This window comes from Mauremys reevesii, linkage group 13 (genome assembly GCF_016161935.1).
Source record: "Mauremys reevesii isolate NIE-2019 linkage group 13, ASM1616193v1, whole genome shotgun sequence".
NCBI classification, from domain to species: Eukaryota; Metazoa; Chordata; order Testudines; family Geoemydidae; genus Mauremys; species Mauremys reevesii.
In genome coordinates this window covers 18,107,831-18,120,749 of record NC_052635.1, presented here as the reverse complement: position 1 = coordinate 18,120,749, position 12,919 = coordinate 18,107,831, and the positions used below count along the sequence as shown (strand labels likewise).

At 50.7% G+C, this 12,919-nt stretch overlaps 1 protein-coding gene across 3 annotated transcripts in view; it reads left to right on the top strand.

Moving 5' to 3' along the window:
• Positions 1 to 12,919, top strand: part of LOC120381247 (fer-1-like protein 4) — a 119,285-nt gene that overhangs the window by 81,088 nt on the left and 25,278 nt on the right. For all 3 annotated transcript variants that reach the window (XM_039499416.1, XM_039499415.1, XM_039499417.1), the window contains 7 exons: positions 4,900 to 5,031; positions 6,155 to 6,203; positions 7,339 to 7,445; positions 8,022 to 8,153; positions 10,109 to 10,219; positions 10,804 to 10,931; positions 12,135 to 12,305. In XM_039499416.1, coding sequence (XP_039355350.1) covers positions 4,900 to 5,031; positions 6,155 to 6,203; positions 7,339 to 7,445; positions 8,022 to 8,153; positions 10,109 to 10,219; positions 10,804 to 10,931; positions 12,135 to 12,305 — 830 coding nt within the window. The remainder of the gene's footprint in view (positions 1 to 4,899; positions 5,032 to 6,154; positions 6,204 to 7,338; positions 7,446 to 8,021; positions 8,154 to 10,108; positions 10,220 to 10,803; positions 10,932 to 12,134; positions 12,306 to 12,919) is intronic.

The window sequence follows — 12,919 nt, the reverse complement described above, 5'->3', positions numbered from 1 at the left end:
TATTGCGATAGCAGAGAGAGTCAGAGGAGATGCCATCTCCAGCCAAAGACTTTCTAAATGGATATCCGGCTGCATTCTACTCCGCTATCAGCCCTCGAACCTCCCTCCCCCCGCACTCACTCCAAGAAAGCACAAGCAACAACCATAGCAGCTCTCCAGGACGCAGCTCTTTTAGACATCTGTAAAGCTGCCACGTGGAGTTCCATCCACCTATTTGCAACACATTACACTCTGGTATAGGACTCAGTTGCTGATGTCTCCTCTGGCACAGTGGTTCTCCATTGTCCTCATCTTTGCACCCACCTCCTTCTTAGGTACTGCTTATGAGTCACCCACAGTGCAATACAATAGGGGCCAGCACTTGAAGAAGAAGAGGAGCTTACTCACCTGTAACTGGAGGTTCTTTGAGATGTGTGGCCCCTATCTGTATTCCAGTCCCACCCTCCTTCTCCTTCTGATTTGTGGATGAGAAGGAACTGAAGAGGTGGTTGGTCCACCCCACCCTTTATCATCTCAGTTGAAGCACTAGGTGAGCCAGGGCACATGCTCGGAACAATGGACACTACTGTCTAAACCAGAGGTGGGCAAACTATGGCCTGTGGGCCACATCCGGCCCGCAGGACCCTCCTGCCCGGCCCCTGAGCTCCTGGCCCGGGAGGCTAGCCCCCGGTCCCTCTCCTGCTGTTCCACCTCCCCCACAGCCTCAGCTCACTGTGCCACCAGTGCAATGCTCTGGGCGGTGGGCCTGCGAACTCCTAGGGCAGCTGCAGCGCCTGGCCTGACCTGGTGCTCTGAGCTGTGCGGTGATGTGGCTGGCTCCAGCCAGGTGATGCGGCTGTAGCGCCGCCAGCCACCGATGCTCCAGGCAGCGTGGTAAGGGGGCAGGGAATGGGGGAGATTGGATAGAGAGAAGGGGAGTTTGGGGGTGTGGTCAGGGGTGGGGTGTGGATAGGGGTCGGGGCAGTCAGAGGGCGGGAGACAGGGGGTTCAATGGGGACAGGGGTTCCGGGGGGCAGTCAGTAAGGAGGGGGGGTTGCGGCGGGGGGAAGTCAGGGGCAGGGGTTCCAGGGGCGGTCAGGGGACAGGGAGAAGGGGTGGTTGTATGGGGTGGGGTCTTGGAGGGGCAGTCAGGAATGAGAGGAGGGGTTGGATGGAACAGCGGGGGGCAGTCAGGAGTGGAGGTTCCAGAGACAGGGAATGGGGGTGTGTGGATGGGGCAGGGCTCCCGGGGGGGCCATTAGGGGGTGGTGGATAGGGCCCTGCTAGTGAAGGCAGGGGGCTGGACTCAATGACCTTTCAGGGTCCCTTCCAGCTCTATGAGATAGGTATATCTCCATATATTTAAATTTATTTGGGAGGAGGGATAGCTCAGTGGTTTGAGCATTGGTCTACTAAATCTAGGGTTATGAGTTCAATCCTTGAGGGGGCCGTTTAGGGATCTGGGGCAAAAATCTGTCTGGGGATTGGTCCTGCTTTGAGCAGGGGGTTGGACTAGATGATCTCCTGAGGTCCCTTCCAACCCTGATATTCTAGGGGGCAGGGGTTGGGCTACACCTGGCTATTTGAGGAGGCACAGCCTCCCCTAACCAGTCCTCCATACAATTTCCAAAACCCAGTGTAGCCCTCAGACCAAAAAGTTTGCCCACCCCTGGTCTAAACATTATGGCTCCAGGTGCATGATGCACATGTGTAACTCACAGTGGAATACAGATAAGGACCATCACTCGAAGAACCTCTAGTTACAGGTAAGTAACCTCCTCCTCTGCAAAGTCCCTTTTTGGATCATTCAGAGGAATAATAAGGTTTTTTTGCTCCTCTAAAGAGAGGAACTGCACAGCTTATCACTTTAAGTGGAATTAACTATCACTTCAATTCAAACACAGCACTGGGCTGGTTTAGATTAAAAGTAAAGCAAGGTTATTAACAAAAGGAGATGGGATTTTAATTGAGTTCAAGTATAAAGGATAGAGCTAAAATGGTCACATGCAAATAAAAGTGAAAAACACTTTCCAGAGGCTAAGAACAAGCTACAGCCTTTGTTCATCATAGTTTCCTAACCAAACCACCTTCTCACTCCTCTGCTCAGGATCTCCTCCGAGTGCTCGTTCCTTGGCTTTTGGGGTTCTTTGCCCCTCTCTTTTATAGCCCATTGAACCTCTGAAATGGATTCTGCTGAAGGTTGCCCCCACAGCAAAGATCATTCAAGCTGTGAGGAAGGCAACATGCATTCGGGTGATGAAGGAAGTTCTGTGCTGGCTTCTTCCTTTGTTGGTGTTTTCTAAAATGCAAACTGATCTGTTCCTGAAATCCCCTCCCCCTGACGTGATGCTGAGTGGTTATTTCCTCCCCTTGTTGGCTTGATGGTCATTGTCTCTTGATGTACCTTGGAAGTATCTTCAAAGTGAAGGAACCACATTCCTTTGTCTAGGGTGCAGTGACTTCTGCCCTGCCTGGCAGACACACTTCGATAACATGATTTCCAATATGATTGTCAGTTTGCATTTGTCCTCCGTACATGCACCACGCAATAACGGTCAGCTGAAACTCACTCCCAGATACCAGAGAGCCCCTTCCCCTTTTGCATTGGGATGCTGTTAGGGTCACACCCACTTGTTCTCTTTAGTCGGGTGACAGATGACCTTGCGTTGCAGTAAATGTCAGCAGAATCTGCTCCTCTTCTTTCTGGCAGTTCCCCTTAGTGCTTTGCTGCTTTCTCACTGGTTAGGCTCCTGACCATCCCTGGCCTGCTCTTGGCCTGCAGTTTCTCCTTGTCCCTGCTGAAGGGTTCCTAGGCTAAATGGTTCCAGACGCACTTCCTTTCTGCTCTTCCTTGTTGTCAGCCTCTTCTGTTTTCCTATCCCTTCTTCTAATGTCGATCGTCTCCATGGTCTTCACCTTCTCTTCTGACAAGCTCCCACTCAGTGATTATAGACCACTGAGAAGCAGATAGTGTATGAGTCAAGGTTGTTCTGTTGTGAGCAAATTGGCGTTTCTTTATACTTGTTAACAACAATGGGCTGTATTTGCTGCTGTACTCAGCTGAGGGACTTATAGCTTTTTATTTTAAGTGAATTTTGTAATGTGGTGTTACAGCACCGTGGGCTCGGCTCTGGTGGCTACAGTTTCAAACTTAACAGAGTGAAAGCTACCTCTGCTACTTGCTTCAGATCTAGAGTCTCTAGGAACACATAAAGACCAAGGGTAATGGCCACACAGACATTCACACATACAAGGTCTAGTCTGTTTGACAAGTTTTATTCAAGTTACAATTAAAATTATGAATACCCAAGCATATAGGAATTCTATACAGATCTATGCACAAGTTATACTCACATCCTTAACAATAATGTTAGGGACTGATGGGTCTCTCATGGATTGATCATCAGTAGAGGGCTGGTTCCTGATGGAATTTCCCATAGGGAGCTCAATTTTCCTGCTCTGGGCACCCTCGTTTTATAATGTGATTCTGTGTATACCTACATTCTGTGCATGTCCACAAAAGTGTCAACCCTCTTTTTTCCTTATTGGTCTGATATCCCCTAGAAACTTAAGGGACCTCGATTTCTACAGGTTTTGTAGGCTCTCTTTATTCTCATTAGCATTGATGCACAACCGATAGCCTGTGGTTAAGGCATATGTTGAAGACAGATGTGACTTTACAGCATTTTTATGATTTAAAATTAATCTTCTGGCTAATTTTTTGCAATATTGTCACTTGGTATCTCTTTCCCCCTAATCTTAGGGCATCGGGTTAGTCTTCAGTCACTTACTTACATCAGCATTTGTTAGCTCCAAGGCCTGAAATAGCTAAGCTAAAAGCTTGCAGGCCTCAGCCTGCAGGCCTTGCATTTCAACCCTACTTTCTTAGTTACCTAATGCGTGATTATTCCCTCTACATACTGATCAATCTTATACTTCTATAATCCTACAACTTAACTCTATTTAGCATACAATGATTATATATAACATAACATGTTAGTTAATCATAACCACACAATAAATTAATAATGAACTAAAATCATTGGCTATAGGCTGCTGTCGGAGCACTGGCTCTGCCTTCCTGATTCTGTGCCCCGTCTCAATCAAGGAGCAGGTTAGACCAGCCTGGAGGCTGCTCTAGCTTCCATCTGCTGACAACAGTCCACAGTGGCCACCTGCCAGCTGGGAATAGCTAGAGCACAGTTGTGGGTCAGAGGCTGCTGGGGACTCCCTGATGCTAGATGTGTCCCCAGGAAGGGAGTTAGGGCTGAATGCCATCCCCACAGCACTAAGGACGGAGCAGGCCAGAGAGCCTGGCCCAAGGTGCTCTTTAGCTAGCCACCTCCTCGTGACTTGGGGGTTGTGTTTGCAAATGACGTGATCGGGAAGAGCATCACTTTCACTTAGCAGCCTTAGCTGGTGTCTGAAGGGAAGGTTTTGTTGATTGACTGTTAATGTGAAAGAGTACACTGGGGAATGAATGGTACATCTGTAAAGGGCCTGTCCTAGAAAGGTCTAATCCTCTGTCCTGCATGTGGAGATCGCCTTTGTCCATGGTCAGCCTGCGTAGCACCCGGAGGGCTCTCATGTAAGGCAGGTGTACCTGCTGGAATGGAATCCTTTCCGCATTGCTCCTGCCTGTTTGCTGTCCTCCTGCACTTGCCGAGAGAGCCAGGAGCTCGGGCATAGCTAACACCTTGGGTTGTCTTTCTGGTGGGAATAGTGCTGCTTTGGTAGAAATGCACAAAACCTGAGCCACAGGTAGCCATGTGGTGTGGCCTTTGTGAAAGCTGAGCCCCTGGGGTGGTGCGGGACAAAGCCTCTCTAATATGAGGCACCAATACAGTCCACTATATCTGACTCACAGAAACCCATGCTTGGCCCTTTCCTGATTCTCAGCCCTTTGCTGTGTGTTCTTAGGCTCCTCTGAAGAAAATTCCTATCAATAAACTCATAAAGAAAGACGATGAGTTTGTGGAGGAAAAGCCAGAGTTGGAAGAACTGGATTGGTGGTCTAAGTACTATGAGTCCTTAAAGGAAATGAACAACCAGGTAATGGTCTGTCACTTCCTTTGTCCCTTATTGGCATGACAGCCGCAAGATCAATGGGAATTAAATATTGCAGTACTTGTGTGGATCCGGCCCCTCAGCCCTGGCCCTAGTCTCAGCATTTCATTGCTTGTTTGCGTAGGCAGCTCCCTGCTCAGTATGCTGACTGCTGAGAATCCCCTACTCACCCTGTGGGTACCTCGCTCAGGGCTGAGAGTTCGGCTGGGTGGCAGGGTGCTGCAGTGCTGAGAGAATTTGGCCCAAAGTGCCCATGTCACTTCTGAAAATGAGATTTGGGCTCAAAAGTCATGGGGCGGGGAGTGTTACACATGGCTTCACTTGCGCTGGACAGTCGCACTGCAGTGATGGGGATCTTACTGCTCCTTCTTAGCCATCCTCCAATCAGCCCCGAGAGAATAGGAGGTGGCCCCAAGGCTCTTTTTCCTACAGCCTGTCTCGTTGTTCCCTGGGCAGCTTTGGCTAATGAGCTGAACCCAGCAGCATGTAGCTACAGTGCTGTGTAGTCCTGATCCCAGCTGTGCCCCCCCACAATAGTGTTAATCAATCTAGTAATACCAGCACAGGCGCCGACTGCGTGGGAGCTCCAGGGCTGGAGCACCCATGGGGAAAAATTAGTGGGTGCTCTGCACCCACCGGTAGCCAAGCTCCCCTCCTCCCACCACCTCCTCCCCTGAGCGCTGCATCCCTGCTTCGTCACCTACCTCCCAGCACTTCCTGACTGGCTGCCACCAAACAGCTGTTTGGCCACTCCGGGAGGGAGGGGGTGGAGCGGGAACGTGGCGTGCTCAGGGGAGGAGGTGGGGAAGAGGCGGGGCCGGGGCAGGGATTTGGGGAAAGAGTCAGAATAGGGGCAGGGAGGGGGCGGAGTTGGGGCGGGGACTTTGAGGAAGTGGTTGGAATAGGGGTGGGAGGGGTGGGGCCTCATGGAAGGGTGGAGTTGGGGCAGGGCTGGGGGCAGAATGGGGTCGAGCACCCACCGGCAAGAGCAGAAGTCGGCGCCTATGTATGCCAGATAATAATGTTATAAGGGGAGGGGCTACTCTGGCATGAAATGAGCTAGGAGTGTTCACCGGCTGAGCAATGTGGTAACGGGTGTGTGTTTCAGTGCAATAGTGATGAGGAGGACGGGGACAACGACGACCCGAATGAGGCAGGTGAGTTCTTGGACCAGCCAGGCACACACGGAGTTTGCTGGCATTCCCAAATCCTGACCTGATGTCAGATGACACCGCACATGCTGGTGCTATATTTCCACGAGCTGTTCAGTTGGAAGCAGAGTGCAGACCCCAAGCTGATAGTACTGGGGGCTAGAGAGATTGCTGCTGGGCTGTTTCCCTGGCTCACACAGATTATGCCCCTCAGTCTGATAAGATAGATCAGATCTCCAACTGCGTCAGAATCTTATTTTTGTTTTACTATACCCAAGCCCTGACACAGGCCCTCCCCTGCCCAGCCACTGTCATCTCTCCTACTCTTGTGCCAGACGCACCATATGTACAGTCGGCAAATAGTTCTGCTTTCTGTACCAAGTCCTCAGTGACTTTCTGTCGTCTCTGTTGCTGGCCTCTGTGCTCTGCAAATGCCCCATGTTCTTCCATGAAGCTAAATAGTGGAAATGCTTTTTGAGGACAGTTCTTACAAGACATTGATTGTCATGTTGCACAATGATATTTTATCATGTTTTCAAATGACTGTCTGAAAGCCAAAGCTATTGCTGAGATGATGTCATGGAGTGACATACAAATCAGAGAGAAAAATACCTTGTTTGGAGAAGCCAGGACATTTCATGAAGGATGTGGATAAATTGGAGAGAGTCCAGCGGAGGGCAACAAAAATGATTAGGGGGCTGGAACACATGACTTATGAGGAGAGGCTGAGGGAACTGGGATTGTTTAGCCTGCAGAAGAGAAGAATGAGGGGGGATTTGATAGCTGCTTTCAACTACCTGAAAGGGGGTTCCAAAGAGGATGGATCTAGACTGTTCTCAGTGGTAGAAGATGACAGAACAAGGAGTAATGGTCTCAAGTTGCAGAGGGGGAGGTTTAGGTTGGATATTAGGAAAACCTTTTTCACTAGTAGGGTGGTGAAGAACTGGAATGGGTTACCTAGGGAGGTGGTGGAATCTCCTTCCTTAGAGGTTTTTAAGGTCAGGCTTGACAAAGCCCTGGCTGGGATGATTTAGTTGGGTTTGGTCCTGCTTTGAGCAGGGGGTTGGACTAGATGACCTCCTGAGGTCCCTTCCAACCCTGAGATTCTATGATTCTATGATCTCGTTAATGCCCTTTGTAGATGGAGGGAACTTAAATGTGGACTCTATTGATGTGGAAGCAGAAAATGGAGTGATAGTTGAAGCCGAGCCAGTGAGGCCCAAAAGGAAACTCATAGCTACGCTGCAGGTAAGTCTCCAAGGGTGACTGATCTGCTCTGTCTCAACTTATTCCCTCTTGCTTCTTCTTCACTGTCCTGCCAGCTGTGACAGCACAGAGCCTAATAATAATAATAAATCCCTCTCTTCTAGAGCTGCAAGGGACCTTGAAAGGTCATGGAGTCTAACCCCCTGCCTTTACTAGGAGGACCAAGTACTGATTTTTTGCCCCAGAGCCCTAAGTGGCCCCCTCAAAGATTGAACTCATAACCCCAGGCTTAGCAAGCCAATGCTCAAACCACTGAGCTATCCCTCCCCCCTACAGAGGAAAGTTAATCACAATGCCAACACTCAGCCCTGCCATCTGTTCACATGCACAGCTCCCTTTACCTTTGACGGGGATTCCACCAGCACAAAGGGCCTGATCCAGCTTGGTGCTGAGTGCCCTCATCTCCCTTGGACACTGTCCAAAATGCCATAGAACCAGGCCGGAATGGGCCACATGGTCAATGGGGGAAATCATCCTTAGATCACATTAACTCTTTCCTTCCCTTTGGGGAGACTGAGCTGGCAGGAAAGAGCCTAAATAACTTGCAGTTTATTTCAGATCTACAACTCAGAGCTGGAAAACGAGTTCAATAATTTTGAAGACTGGCTGTATATCTTTCCGCTTCATCGGGGGAAGGCAAATGAGGATGAGGATGGAAATGAGGATGAGAACTTTGTGGGGAAGTATAAGGTACTGTGTCATTTGAATGCCATTCTTGTTGTGCGTGAAATAAAAAATGACAGCAATGCATGAAAGAGGGGAAAGCAATTAGCCTCATAAGAACATTTTGGAACATTTTTAGCTGTTTATTCTTCACTAAGAAAAGAACTGGGACACTAAATTCCTTCATTATAGCATGTAGTCAGGAGGAATGCCTTGTAGCATAAAGTCTCCTGCATGAAATTCTCATGGCAGAGCTGCATTGTAGAAGTTTCATGCCATTCCTTGGGCACCATGGAACTGAAACAAACAGTTGTCACTAGGGCAGTGGTCCCCAAACTGTGGGGTGTGCCCTCCCACAGAGCAGGGCCGGCTCCAGACCCCAGCGCGCCAAGCAGGCGTGTGGGGCGGCATTGTCCCGGCAGGGCGGCATTTGGCTCCGGCGGACCTTCCGCAGTCATGCCTGCGGGAGGTCCACCGGAGCTCCGGGAGGAGCGGACCTGCCGCAGGCATGACTGCGGAGGGTCCCCTCTTCCCGTGGATGCGGAGGGTTCCCTCTGCCTGTGGATGCTCCATCGGAGCCGCGGAACCAGTGCACCCGCCGCAGACACTTCTGTCCCGGCCACGGGACCGGGGAAGGGCGGCGAGCGCGTAATTTCTAGAGCCGCCCCTGCCACAGAGGAACATTCGGGGGGGGCATGCAGCGGGGGTGGGGAGGGAGTGCCACATAGTTCTGCTCTGTCCCAGAGCAGCTCCAGTCCCAGCCACAGCTCCACTCTGTCCCCAGCCACAGCTGCAATCCCCCCAGCCCAGCTCCGGCCCCAGTCCCAGCTCCACTCTGCCTCCTGCTCCATCCCCAGCTCAGCCACAGCCACAGCCACAGCTCCGCTCTGCCCCCTACTCCGCCCCCAGGCCAGCTCTGCCCTCATTTGCCTTTAGCCCAAGCTCCTCTGCTGAGCGAGCTGTGCAGTAGTGGAGTGGGGGTGCAGACAGATTCCATTACTGATAAGGGGGGGTGCGACAGGAAGAGTTTGGGTACCACTGTGCTACTAGGGGGTGCATGTGTCTTAACCACAGACAACAGTGGCTCTGCCCACCTCTCCAGTGTCTCAGAGCTCACAAAACCGCCTCTCCCTGACATTTGGTGCCTGCCAGGTCTGTTTGAGGTAGTATTTAGCTGTATTTAGTGCTCTGTTACTGCTGAGTGTTTGTCTGTCACTGGTGAAATTTAGCCTGGATGATGCCGCCCTAAAGACAGCTTAAATAATGTGCATCTCTCAGTATCAAAGTAGTTGGAGGGGAGGGCCTGGGTCTGCTGTGTTGTGACATCCCGGGCTATAAATTAGCAGGTAATCCTCAGTGCTGGCCTGTGTGGACATGTGTTCTGATTGTTCGTTACACTTGTGTCACTAGTCTTTAGATGGGAAGCTCTCTGGGATAGGGGCTCTGTACAGGTCTTGGCTGGCACCTCTGTGTGCTACCATGACACATAATTAGTTATAATTAATTCTATTACTTTGAAAGTCCTTCCTTCAGCAGAGGCATTTTCCACTCACCCATGGTCTCCTGAAGTGTCCACTCCCGAGACTGACTTCAGAGGAGTGAGTAGGAGAGGTAACTGAATAGCCTGGCTCCCTGCCCTCCTCTGCAGCCAGCCCCAGGTTGTCATGGGCTGGGGGTAAGTTCCCTGCAGACTAGCCTGTCTCTTAGGAAAGAAGATCAAGTCTGCTGAGCTGAGTGTGGGGGGGAGGCCCTGACCGTCTCTTTGGGAACATAGCACATTGTGTAGTGCTATCTTGAGAAGCCAGGGGCTGTGTGGTCTGGCACAGGGCACAGACAGACACGTAATCTGCCAGTTTCAATTTGTCACAATTAAGCGGTGCTATGGATCGAAACCTGGGCATTGCAATTTGCTTGAAATATTTTCTGTAGCAGGGTATTGATCACCACAATGTTGCTGTTCCTGTTCAATGTCTCCACTGCAGGGTTCATTCTTTGTTTATCCTGCTGAGGAGGCAGGTACAGAACACAAGATCTCACAGGGGGTTCCCAGAAACAGACCCATCAAGGTGCTTGTCCGAGTTTATATTGTTAAGGTAAGTGACTGCAGTGAGTCGTGGAGACCTTGTCCAGACCAGCAGCTAGAGAATCCCTGGCCATCTCACAGCCTGTATTCAAGGAGCCAGCAAAACTGGGAGTGGAGAAGGCCTTGCTATTGGGTCCCAGCTAGTCACTCCATTTCCAGCCAGCTGTTTGGGCCATAGCAACACTGGTCCCCACAGGATCTTTTCTAGAGCTTTGTCCAGTTTAGAGTCAAATGTCTGAAGTCCTGGGGTTTCCACCATCCTCCCTTGGGAGACTACCTGCCCACTCCCAGACCTCCAAGGGCACTGGAACTGCCGATGGGGCTTTCCCCATGCTCTGCATAGAGGCAGTACCTGGGAGATGACCTGGCAATTCTGCTCTCACTCTCTGGGTAAGGGCTTCCATACTGACACATGACTAGCGTGTCCTTGAGAGATTCATCTGCTGCCTGTGACTGACAGGATCAGAGGTCTCAGTGCTGCATCTCAGAAACTCCTCTGCTGCCCTGTGCCCTGCACTTGCTCTCACTTGGCCTGGACGTCATGGCTGGGGCTGTGAATGGCAGCCCCAGCACCTCCTGTCTTGTGTATTTTAGGCAACGAACCTGGCTCCGGCAGACCCCAACGGCAAGGCAGATCCCTATGTGGTGGTAACACTTGGGCAAGAGAAGAAGGACACAAAGGACCGCTACATCCCTAAGCAGCTCAATCCTGTGTTTGGAGAGTAAGGAGCAGGCTTTACCTTGGGTCAGGTTTAATGGGAACAGCCTTGTCCCTGGTGCATCTTGAAAGGGATGATGGCTGGGTCGCTGCACAGTCAACACGCTGGGCTCAATGTGACATCAGGGGTTCTTTCTCTGTCCACTGGAGACTCCGTTACATTAGCCCGTCAGTCCCACACATCAGCAGCTCTGAGGGGCTCTGCCCAGGGCTCCTGTAGGTGCACTTGTCTGACTGGCCTTCCACTCATCTGGGCAGAACATCTGGGGTGTTGACTACAGGAGCACCCCTAAATTCCATACCTGATATATGGGCAAAGCAGCATAGGAGCCTCACCCCTCTAGAACCTACACTCAGGAGGGATCAGAGAGCAGGGAAACCTCTTCTTCCAGGGGGAAGAAAGGAGAGCCCCAGGCCTCTTCTCAAACAGCAAGAAATGGTGAGGAGAAAGGAGACCCCAGGCCCCTGGCAGCCAAAACCAGGGGAGCATTACACATAGTGACATTGCAGGAACATCTGTGTGTTTGTGCCTCCAGTGGGGACAATCACTGTGTTGCTGCTGCTGACTTAGGATCACGGGATTCGGAGCTTGGCCATGATTTATAGTGTCTGATCTCCAAGGGAATCCTTGGGGCAAACATTTAGAAATGGAGGGCAGAGTTCCACACACACAAATGTGTTCCTGGATGTGCCCCCAGGTTTGCACACGCAGTCAGGGTGAATGTGGTGCAGATGGCTCACTGAATTGTACCCTGGGTGGAAATCTTAGCTTGTCCAAAGTGGGAGAGGTAACAGGAGGTCATTGTAACCCAGCAGCCTATTATAACCCACTGTCATTGAAACACAGAATAGAGTCACCGGAATGATGTACAATGAGCTGTTTGAAGTAATGAGCTGTTTGCAGATCAGGACTGCCTGGCTCGTGCTGAGGTTACAGAACCAGGCGTGTCCAGCCCTGTGCGTGGCAATGTGTTTGGAGCAGGGAATTAGATAGGAGAAGGTGCTGCCCCTTCTAGGTATTTTCTTTCTGGGGAACACCAGGCAGCTTGCTCAGGAGCTGGTGAGTTCTGTGGGGCAGGAAGACCAGAGCCTCACCAACACTGCGCCCATAGACATGGGGTTCTGCCATCAGACCCGGGGCAGGGAGGGAAACATGCTTGATTTCCAGCATCTCTGCTGACCAAGCGTCTCTTTGCTTTGTATTCAGAGTTATGGAACTGAGCATATCCTTTCCGATGGAATCAGAACTCACTGTTTCAATATTTGACCATGATTTGGTTGGGTCTGATGACCTGATTGGGGAGACGAAGATTGACTTGGAGAACCGATTCTACAGCAAACACCGAGCTAATTGTGGAGTGGCCTCCCAGTATGACACGTACGTTCCAGGACATGGGGCTGGCATATACAACTTTCTTTCATAAAATCATCCATGTTGAGGCTAGAAGGAACCCTTATGACTATTTAGCCTGAACTCCTGTATTACACTGGCCAGAGAGTTTCATCCAGTGTTTCCTGCATCCAGCCCATCACTTCTGGATGAATTCGAGCACTCTAGTTACGTAGTATGGAGCCCTGCTGATGTTCTGCTGGGTGGTGCTGATGGCTGCTGTCAGTCATAGACTTGGGTCATGTCTACACTAGCACTTATGTCAGCAAAACTTTTGTTGCTCAAGAGTGTGAAAAAAACTCCCCCCCAAGCGACATAAGTTTTGCCAGCATAAGTACTCGTGTGCACAGTGCTGTGTCGGTGGGAGACACTCTCCGGCCAACTTAGCTACTGCTGCTCATTGAGCTGGTTTTATTATGTTGACAGGAGAGCTCTCTCCTGTCGGCGTAATATGGCTACACGAGCGATCTAACAGTAGCACGGCTGTATTGGTACAGCTGTGCTGCTGTAAGTTTGTAAGTGTAGACATGGCTGAAGGTTAAAGCTTATGGATGAGCTAAGCACCTTTTGTTCAATGTAAACAGAGGGAGCAATTAAATGCT